Source organism: Chionomys nivalis, chromosome 17, assembly GCF_950005125.1.
Source record: "Chionomys nivalis chromosome 17, mChiNiv1.1, whole genome shotgun sequence".
Classification (NCBI taxonomy): domain Eukaryota; kingdom Metazoa; phylum Chordata; class Mammalia; order Rodentia; family Cricetidae; genus Chionomys; species Chionomys nivalis.
In genome coordinates, this window is record NC_080102.1 from 33,308,346 (window position 1) to 33,318,972 (window position 10,627).

The following is a 10,627-nucleotide window of genomic DNA, read 5'->3' on the forward strand; positions in this document are numbered from 1 at the left end:
GAACTGTTTATTCCCTAGAACTGCCATGTGATTTCTCCACCCTGCTCCCCTCCCCCACCCCCCGTGCTTTGCTCATTAAACCTGGACTTTTTATTCGGTCTGATCTGGCTTATTGTATCGGTGGAGAAACCCATTACCAGGGGTTCAAAATACTTAACAATATCTTCAGCAAAATAACTAAAAATGTATAGAGGGCAAGCCAGATGACTCAGCGGGTACAGTGCTTACCGTCAAGCCTGATGACCTCAGTTCAGCCCCTAGAATTCGCCTGGTGGAAGGAGAAACTGATTCCATAAAGATGTCCTCTGGCTTCCAGGCACATGCCATAGCATGGGCATGCACTCTCATACACAAATAACTGTTCCTATAAATATTCATATGTGTAAAATGGCCACAGTGCCAAAGATTCACACTACTCGTGCTTCTAACGAAGCATCTGCTCACATAGGCAAGGACACAACCATTGCCTGGGCCCCACTCCTAGGAGCTCCCATGGCACCTCCACGCAATGACAGGTACTTCGAGGACCTCTGTGATCCTGGTAGAGACAGCATACAAGACTGAAAAGGCCTGGCTTTCCCCATCAGAAGAACAGAGGCTAGGATGTCTAAACAGGAGGATTACGCACATGGAGGCTTCAGGAAGCAAGGTGGGAAGCCATGCCCAAACAGAACATCTCTATGAAGAGGCTGAGTCTATCAGAACCATTTTTCATCCTGTTTGCTTCTGTACCCAGGCCTGTTTCTGTACCTGCAGACCTCCTCACAGCCACACTCTCGGCTGAACTTTAGAATATTTCTGATTCTTTCCAGCATATGCAGCCAGATGTACCCAAGGGAGTGGCTTATGTGCCAGAACTGGTGACTATGGATTGGCCCTGCCCACACCTCAACAGTTAAGAGATGTAAGCCTTGGGAAAACTTAAATGTTGGGGAGAAATACCCAAAATGTGTGAAATAGAATCTCCATTGGCAGTCAGTCTTGTTTTTGTTTTTTTGTTTTTCAAGACCTGGTTTCTCTGTGAGACAGCCCTAATTGTCCTGGAACTAGCTCTGTAGACCAGGCTGGACTCACAGAGATCTGCCTGCCTCTGCTGGGATTAAAGATGTGTGCCACCACCACCACCTGGCAATCAGCCTTTTCTTCTTTAAGTTTTTTTTTTTTCCTGGACCTTTAGTTACAGGTGTTTATGAGCTGCCATATGGGTGCTAGGAATTGAACATGGGTCCTCTGCATGAGCAACAAGTGCTCTTAACCTCTGAGCTGGCTTTGCAGAGCTCTCCCGGCAATCTTTTTAAATTTATTTTCTTTTTTTCTTTTAGGATTTTTTTGAGACAGGGTCTCTCTTGTGTAGCCCTGGCTGTCCTGGAACTCACTCAGTAGACCAGGCCGGCCTCGAACTCATAGAGATCCACCTGCCTCTGTCTCCCGAGTGCTAGCAATAGGATTAAAAGTAGTGGGCCACCATTGCTGGGCCTAAGAAGGCTACTCTTTATAAACCACCAACAGCCCAACTATGGAAGCACCTGCAATGGCTAATCTCGGTTGGCAACTTGACTGCAACGAGAATCAACTAAAACGCAAGCAGCTGGGCACTGCTGTCAGGGTCGGGGTCAGATCATTGAGCAGGTAGATTCACCCTAAGCTTAGGTGGCAGTCCGGATGAAAGGAAGCAGAAGAAAGAGACGGCCTTTTGCCTCCTCTCCCTCACTCTCCCTGGCAAGATCATCTACCCTGTTGCCGCAGCACCCTTCACTGAACGAATTTCTGAGAACTTCCAAAGTAGACTGACTGAAGAGCAACAGCAGTCCAGGAATCTTCCGAGCCTTCGTGGTCAGTTCTGTCCCAAGTACAGACTTTCTCCTAAAATGTTCTGTGCATCTTCTCTAGGGAAGTGTGTGTGGGCATGAAGGGTATGAACACGGCACACACAGGGGCTGTGTAGCAGTTTCCATCCTTCGAGGAAGTTCCTTAAGACAGGAAGTAAGCCAGATTCACTGGGTCCCTCCTTCCCCAAGAGAATAGGAACAATTAAGACTGCAAACAGCCACTCCCAGACAAGCCCAGTTGCCCAGCAGAAGCAGAGACCAAAGAAACTGCCTGGAAGAAAGGAAGTTGAGCTGCCTGGAAAACGGCCCAATGGAACCACCTAGAAAGGTCCCTCCCTGACCTGCTGAGCTGCCTGCAGGCTGTGCAGTGGGCTCCAGCTTTCCAGCTTTTATAAGCTGTCACCCATGCTGGTGGAGCCTTTGGTACTGCAGCTGTCTTGGAGTGAGTTTTCCTCCTGCAGATAATCTCTTACCAATATTCCTGTGAGTGATCCCAATAAAATTAATTGGTTCACCAGGTTGAACTTTGATCGCATTCCTGTTTGGTCTGTTGTTGATTCTCTAACTGGGTGAGTAGATATTTGCTCACGTCTTCCTGGGAAAAGTCTGTCTCACTACAGGGCAGGCTCACTTCAGTCTTATACATTGGCAGGAGTGAGGGGAAGACACTCACATGCATCTTGCTTCTGTGTGGGCACAACCACCCCTACCCATCATCCCAATGATCAGGGACCCCTCAATAACTCAGTCACATCCGGACAGTGGTGGCACATGTCTTTTAGCCCAGCATTTGTGAGGCAGAGGCAGGCAGATCTGTGAGTTTGAGGGCAGCCTGGTCTACAGAAAAAATCCCAGGATAGCCAGAGTGTAACAGAGAAATCCTGTCTTGAAAAACCAAAGCAAACCAACCAGACAACAGTAAAAACCAAACTCAGCCGCTTATTCTTTTCTTTGTATATTTATTGAGTTTTCCCAACTCCTAGTCCTGCCTCCATGCATTGTAGCCCTGTGGTTAAATTTTGCCCTGGCTGGAGGGCAGGGCATGAGGATGCTGGGGGAAGGGAGGCATGCAGACTACTAAGGTCCATGGCTGAGACTCGACAATAGGGCCAGGGAGGCATAGAGCGCACATGTGGGGCCCTGAGATGTTGGTTCCCAGTACACCTGGGGGGTGTCCACCTGCAGCGTTAGGCCACATTCTTCTAACAAGATCCAGATGGGAGCCTCCTCATGCCAGCTGTTCCCAAGGAGTCTGGGGGGTAGGACCACAGAGCTCTGCTTCTGCCATGGGGAGCTCTTCTCCAGGATATGCTCCACCTATCGGCAGGAGATGGAAAGAGGTGTAGATGGAGGAACTGCAGCCTGAGCCCCTGGGATGCAGGACTGGATGCTGTCAACCTATCAGTAAGTACCCAGGGCCCCATGGCATCCCCCATGCCATGTCCTCTCACCAACTCCAGCTGCTTGGACAGCACCGTTGTCTCCAGAGCCTTAGCCAGCAGCTGTTGCTGGATTTCACTCAGCACTGGGGAGAGATGGGGGCTGCTGAGAGGGCTCTGGGATGCCCAATATGGCACCCATCATCCCTTCCTGTCCCCCATAACTGCTCACCAGTCAGTGCTCCCAACAGGTAGAAGATTGGGGCAGCAAGTTCCAGCACCACTTCTCCAGAGGAAAGCATCAGACACTTGAGGATGCTACCTGCTGGGCCATCCAGAGGTTCTACCTGTCCACCACGGCACAGGGCCTGTCCCAGCTGAGGCACAGTTGAGGTGAGTGAGGCTGTGCAGGCTTGGGCAGGCCCTGCCCACCTCCAACCCTGTCACTCACTGAGGCCTCCAGGGCTTCCATGCTGGGCTGGTCATGTAAAATCCTCCCAATGTCCATTAGCAGCTGTTGCCTTAACTCCATTCCTAAGTACCCCAGTTCTGTGCATCCTGCCTTCACCTCTGCATGCAGGCCTTGGAAGTCTTTTCTGGCCACCTGTTCCTCATGGATTCCATCTGGAGGGACAGAAGGCAGCACCATCCGATGCCTATGAGGTCTTGCGGAACATGGGTAGGAGGGTCATATCCAGGGAGCAGAGGCAGAACCCGTGGAGTCTCAGGGTGGGCAAGTGGATACTGACCTTCAAGGAACTTCTGTTGCTCACCAATAGTTCGTAGTGTGGCAAGCAGGCTGAAGGAATGCCGCCTCTGGTCATTCTCTGCAAAGGATGGTAGAAGGGAGAAGGGCTGTGTGGTGTTGGGCCCCATTGACAAATGCCAGAAGGTGAGATTTTCCCTGGGCCCTCCCAATTCTATCCTTTCCCTACTGTTGGATGCCCATGGCAGATGAAAGGCTAAACAGGCCCAGCAACATTACCCATTGTGTATGTGAGTTGGGGAAAATGGGGGACTGTCCATCTCCATAGGAGACTGACCACCTAATAGGTAAGGGACATGTGGGGCCAGAGTGTCTGGGGCCTCACTTGATGGGGGCAGCTCAAAGGTCCTCTTCTTTTCATCAGGGAAGAGAAGGATGTCTGGAAGCAGGAAAAAAACAAACACATCACCAACTCCCTCATCCACAGGCCTGGCACGCTTGACCACCCTGTCTGGGAGATCATGCAGGCTTGACCACACTGTCTGGGAGATCATGCAGCCGGATGACACAGCATCCCCTGGCTGGCTGAAGCCTCCCAGATTTCCTGCTTCTCTGATACACAGTCTGGGTTCTAGAGACAGGCCCTCAACACTCACCCCATGTAGGGTCAATGAGCAACTTGGTAACCCGGAATGCAAGGACGCTGCCTGCAGGAATGGTCACCATCTTCTTCCGGCTTAGCTGGCCCCCGCCTTCACCCTGAAGGATGGACATAGGCTCAAGGATGTAGAGTAAATCAATAACTGTGGCCGAGTGCTGGTGACAGATCGCAGCTGGTGTTGGCCACTCCAGGCTTTAGCTGTTGTAGCTCACTGGGCAAGTGAGGCTATTGATTGCTTCTAGAAGGGTCTTAGGAGAGCCTAGACCAGCTTCTGCATGGGATCCTGCTCCCTGGTTCTTAGATTCCTGCCATTTCTATGTGCTCAAGTGAGGCCAGGGAAGGGCTAAGGCTAGCACACACCTGCAAGAAAGCTCCAGGCACTGCAAACTTGCCTAAGCCCTTTCTGTTGTTGGTCTGGGTGACCTGCACCTCCTCCTCTGTCTGCAGCACCTCTGTCACCACAAATACATCGTCTCCACGGCTCCGAAGCTGTTGCAGGATTCTGTGTTCAGGCTGCCTCAGGCACCTACAGAGAGATTGCTGGGGCTTGCCCACCATAGACTAGCATCCTTCCTACCACCCCGATGACAGGTACAATGGAAAGGCTGCAGAATCCTGGAGTCTGTGGATACCAGACGTGGGCACTTTCCCAGGATGTTCCCAACAGTGTCTAGAAGGTTGTGGGAGTATGACAAAGTCAAACAGGGGGCAGGGGACCCATGTGCCTATGGAGAGACTTCGTTCTGTACTATTCATAAATCCAAGTTCACTTTTCTCCCATAGCAGCTCAGCCTGATTCCAAGGGTTTGGGCCCTGCCAGGATGTTATGATTCTCAGGATACAGACCTGGCAACTGAAGCTTACTGGCTCAAGTAACCTCCTTCCCAACATGCCATTGTTTATAGTGCTCCCATCCCGGGACTTCCTGTGCTCAGTGCCGAGAGATACTGCTTCAGAACAGAACCCTCCTGATGCCCGGTACCCAACAGACTGGGCAAGAACATGGTGCTCAAGGTCAGAGTACCCCCATCCCTTCAAGGGGCTCACCTCTCATTCTGCAGGAACTCCCAGGTGTTCTGAGCCACACGCAGTATACGCACATTCATGGAAACATTGCAACTGTTAGACACTGCAGCTGCACCAGAAATCTCCCCGTGTCCTGTGTCTGTCAGTGTCACCTGGCCTTGTATGTTCCCATCAACGTTAACAGAGATCCCGAAGCGATCACAGCATTCTGGTTCTGAAGGAAGACGGGCTACAAGGTTAGATCACACTAGCCTCTGCCTTGCCTCCTCTGCAGCAGTGGGTCCTCCTCAGCCTGTGAGGGTGGCAGTAGCAATGCGGGTCTTCCTGCTGTTGCTGTGGTGGCCAAGGCCAAGCACACAACCCCGACCTGAGGTGGTGGTTGTTGGAAGCCCACTGCAGTTTGCTCCCAAATCATGGACGGTGGCAGGGGAAGTGGCAGCAAAACCACGGCAGGTTGGCTGGCGTCTTCGGAGCAGGAGGAATGGGTAACTGGCGTGCTGATTTGGCCGGTGTTCTGCTAACTGGTATGAACCCCTTCTCTCTGTATTTAAATGTGGATCCAGGCTATCTTGTTCAGTATACTGATGAGTTACTTTTGCCAACTGGCGCTAAAAAAACCCGAGGCAGACTTGAGCTTGCTTTCTTTAACATTGGAGGATGTTGCATGACAGGGGCGGCATTTGGGGCGATGAATGGTCTTCAGCTAGGATTGAAGGAAACCCAGAGCATGGCCTGGTCCAACCAAGAAATGTACAACTTTTGAATATGGTGACTAGGCAAGGGGCACTTTGGGCTAATACTCTAGGTGCCCTGGCTTTGCTCTGTGGTGCATTTGGTGTTATCAGTGAGAAAACACGGGGTGCAGAATGACCTCAACACAATAGCAGCCGGAACCATGATGGGAATGTTGTATACAGGTACAGGAGGTCTTCCAGGAATGGCACCAAGTGGCCTTGCAGGACTGACCAGTCTCTATGTGCTGTGTCACAACTGGGAGCACATGAAAGGCTCCCTGCTCCCACAATCTCTCTGAAGACCATGGCCACCTCAGGATGGGGGTATTTCACAGTCATCCAGACAGATTAATACGTCAGTCTGGAGTAGCGTTCTCTCTTGTACTACAATTACTTGAAACAATTGGAGACTCTGGTTTGCTGTGACAAAGACCATGGATGGTTAGCCTGGACTGCACTGCGTGCCCTTAGTGAATGGAAGCCAAACCCTTTGGTGGCTCACTGAGTTTGTGTCCTCTTCTCCTTTGGAGATGGTCTTACACCTGTTTCTCTCCTGCCCCCAAACTGGAAAGCCACATACTCTCCAAATTCAGGCCGTACTTATTTTGAGTGCTTTTATCACCATGTTTGTCAGTTAAAAATCTAAAGCGAATGTTGCCCTGTATTCCAAATAAAGGATGAAAATAGAACCAAAGTCATAATTATAGCATAAAACCAAGTATTTCTATGTAATCACACACAAAAAAATAAATAAATAAAAAGAACTCCGACCTCTGGAAACAGGGCCAGAAGAGCATAACTGTAGATCCCAGTAAGAAGGCAGGCTGGGCTTAGCCCACTCCCTTCTAAGGCTTAGGATGGGGAAGAAGGGAGCAGGGAGAGAGATACCTGGTTCTGGATCATTGGGTTCCAGGATGTCCTTGATTGACAGGTTGACACATCTATAACGGGATTTCCAGAACCACGAGCTTGAGAGTTTCTTGGTCAAGAGGCTGTAGGGCCTGAAGCTGGTAGAGTTGCCAAGGCTGTCCACTGGGATGAGCTCTCCTCTATGGTACACCTCTTTGAGCACGCTCCTAACCACTTCCACAAAGACCGATGGCATGATCCTGAGGGCAGAGAGATGGGTCCATACTTAGCTGCCTCTAGCACTTGGGAACGCCATCCCTTCAAAGTGGCCTTGCCTTTCTGGTCCTGGCTTGTTCTGGCTCACCACTATACCAACACAGACACAGCGTTCAGTTTGTGGCCCACTTGTCTGTCTCTCCCTAGAGCCAGGTGCCCTCCTTGACTGAGGACCAAGGCTGGGGAGAGAACACAAGCCTCATCTTCTGGGATACTTGGCACAGGAGCCCACAGCAAAGTCAGTGTTCCGGACCTCAGTGGCTTCCTCTCTTATGCACAACTTCATGAGCCAACTGTCCTGGAGGAGCCTTCCTGGTCAGAGGTCAAAAGAGGCCCGGGACAGACAGACAAACTGTGCAGTGTGGAGGGTCAATCCTACCCTAGAAAACGGGGTTCCCGAGGCCTGATGATGGTGGAGAGTGAAGAAGGCACTTGAGGGGGCAGGGACGGTCTTGTTGGCCAGGGGATCAGCATGAGTCCTAGAAGCCTGGAGAGTTTTTGCCAGCTTCAAGGCCAAACCAGGCCGGTCCCACTCTAAGGGCTAGTGAGTGGCTTTCATAGAGGCTAGGCCCTGGAGGGGAGGGTGCGCTCAGGCTGCCTGGTATAGTGGGGCTTCTAGGAACGGCTTCATCCCCGACCCAACAAACAGACGTCGAGGCCAAAGAGCCGACCAAGCAGAGAAGGGGCAGCCGAACTCTAGGAGGCTGAGTAGCAGGGTGGCTCACCTCGGATCTTCAGATTTTTACCTCCACTGAAGTGTCTGGTCCCACCAAGGGCAGCGAGGACGCGCTGGGGATCAGGGAGGGGTCTCGGGCCGGCTCAGCTCGGGCACCCAGGCGACCTCGAGCTAAGAGGCGCCCAGAGGCAAAAGTGAAACTGTGAAGCTACAGCCCAAACTCAGCAGGAACTCTCCCTCCCTGAACTGCGGAACAGCAGTCTGGCCCAGCCTCCTTCTCAGCCCGGGAGCCCACCCGGGGCGCGGGAAACTCTTCCGTTCTTAGTAACTGGGAGCTTTGGTTTCATCTGGTCCTGGCACCTAAAACCGTGCAGCACTTTTTCTTTGTTAAATATCTGTGACTTTGTAAAAGACCTGAAGAGGTCTATAGAGGTAAGCAACTGCACGGATCGCCCCCGCCCATTAGTTACCAGGGAAATGCAAATCAAACCTAGATAGCATCAAGGCCACTGGGCTGGCTTTTGTCCTAAGTAACTAGAGGTGAGAAGGTAGTAAAACTAAGCTGGGGCTCTGGCAGGCAGAGGGTGCGAACGGCAGCGGGGCTGGTTTGGAACACATTGGCAGGTTTTTCAAACAGGTGTATGCTTAGTTACAGGTGACCTAGTGATTGAACTTTTAGGTGCACATCAAAACTAAGACGTTAGTGAAGAGGGCTGCAGTCTTTAGCTGTGGTTGTCAGTAGTCGAAGCATTTGCCTGAAGAGCAAACAAGAGGTTGAACAGATATGTATACACCAATGTTGATGGGAGCTTTTCAAATCTTTTCTTTAGATTTTAAAATTTTTATTTTATGTGTGTGTTTTGTCTGACTGTATGCACTGGCATGATATGTGGGTGCTGGGAACTGAGCCCCAGTCCCCTACAAGAGCAGCAAGTGCTCTTAACCACTGAATTGTCTCTCCAGTCCCCAGGGCAGCGTTTTAAAGGGTCAAACAGATAACCTTTAAATAATCTGACTGTCCATCAACTCACACAGAAATAAGAAAAGTAGTAATTCTGTTCAGTGTCTTGTCCAGTTGGGCCCTGCGCACACTCGCACACTCGGCAAGGAAGTGCTTTCTGGCTAAACTCCATCACCCCACCTTCCCACATTGGGTGCCATGGTAACTGGGAGGAGTGAATACCTTTCAAATGAAACCAGACCAAAACCAAGCCAAACAAACACACAAAAACCCCACACATTATTGTGCAAGTTAATTTGTATGAAACCCACAGAATGAGCAAACCTGTTAGTGACTGTTAGGTCTAAGGGATGGGTGAAAGGAGAGTAACTCCTAATGGTTTTGGAGGTTTATCTGGCAGGGGCAGAGATGTGAGCCATAATAACATGTTTTTTTTCCCTTGAGACAGGGTCTCATTATATAGCTCCCACTGGCCTGAAACTCACTCCATAGACCAGACTGGCTCTGAACTCATTGAGATCCACCTGCCTCTCCTTCAGTGATGACTGATCTGGGAAGACCCAGCCTCCTGTGGGTGGTTTCATCCCTAGGCATCCATAGGTGTGCTTGGGCTGTATAAGAAAGCTGTGGGAATATGGGCCAGGGAGTGAGCCAGGGAACAAGCCAGCAAGCAGCATTCCTCCATGGTATTTGCTACAGATTCCTGCCTGAGTTCTTGTGCTGACTTCCCGCAAAGATGAACTGTCAAATAGCAGCCAAAGAAAGCGTTTCCTGCCCAACAAAATACCAGGAAAATTCTTCAAAGACCTCAAAAGAACGGTCCTAAACTTCATACGGAAAAGCAAAAAACTCAGGCTAGCCAAAACAATCCTGTGCAATAAAGGAACTTCTGGAGGCATCACAATCCCTGACTTCAAAATCTTCTACAGAACTACAGTACTGAAAACAGCCTGGTATTGGCATAAGAACAGACACGAGGACCAATGGAACCAAAAGAAGACCCGGATATAAATCCACACATTTTCGAACAGCTGATCTTTGAAAAAGAAGCAAAAAATATTAAATAGGAAAAAAAAACATATTTAACAAGTGGTGCTGGTATAACTGGATATCAACAAGTAGAAAAATGAAAATAGACCCATATCTATCACCATGCACAAAACTCAAGTCCAAATGGATCAAAGAAGCCAGCCACACTGAACCTTATAGAAAAGAAAGTGGGAAGTACACTTGAACACATTGGCAAAGGGAACCACTTGCTAAATAGAACCCCAGTAGCAAAGACACTGAGAGAAACAATTAATATATGGGATTTCCTGAAATTGAAAAGCTTCTGTAAAGCAAAGGACACAGTCAACAACACAAATGATAGCCTACAGAATGGGAAAAGATCTTCACCAACCCCACATCAGACAGAGGCTGATCTCCAAAATATACAAAGAACTCAAGAAATTGGACACCAAAAAATCACATAATATAATAAAAAAAATGGAGTACAGATCTAAACAGAGAACTCTCAACAGAGGAATC

At 49.9% G+C, this 10,627-nt stretch overlaps 1 protein-coding gene and 1 pseudogene across 3 annotated transcripts; one reads left to right on the forward strand and one right to left on the reverse strand.

Moving 5' to 3' along the window:
* Positions 1-2,792: 2,792 nt before the first annotated feature.
* Gsdmd (gasdermin D) lies at positions 2,793-8,546 on the reverse strand. Of its 3 annotated transcripts, none has more exons than XM_057792009.1 (11): positions 8,186-8,546; positions 7,224-7,444; positions 5,623-5,815; positions 4,936-5,101; positions 4,571-4,673; positions 4,300-4,353; positions 3,958-4,035; positions 3,660-3,832; positions 3,441-3,555; positions 3,281-3,354; positions 2,793-3,146 (listed from the first exon to the last, which is right to left on the reverse strand). In XM_057792009.1, the coding sequence occupies exons 2-11, from the start codon at positions 7,438-7,440 to the stop codon at positions 2,907-2,909; spliced, it is 1,413 nt and encodes a 470-aa protein (XP_057647992.1). In that variant the 5' UTR covers positions 7,441-7,444; positions 8,186-8,546; the 3' UTR covers positions 2,793-2,906. The 3 variants fall into 3 exon arrangements, with proteins under 3 accessions (XP_057647992.1, XP_057647991.1, XP_057647989.1); XM_057792008.1 differs by having other exon boundaries at positions 3,441-3,585; positions 8,207-8,545; XM_057792006.1 differs by having other exon boundaries at positions 3,441-3,585; positions 8,186-8,545.
* On the forward strand, positions 6,015-6,634 carry LOC130888716 (mitochondrial import inner membrane translocase subunit Tim23-like; annotated as a pseudogene).
* Positions 8,547-10,627: the final 2,081 nt, after the last annotated feature.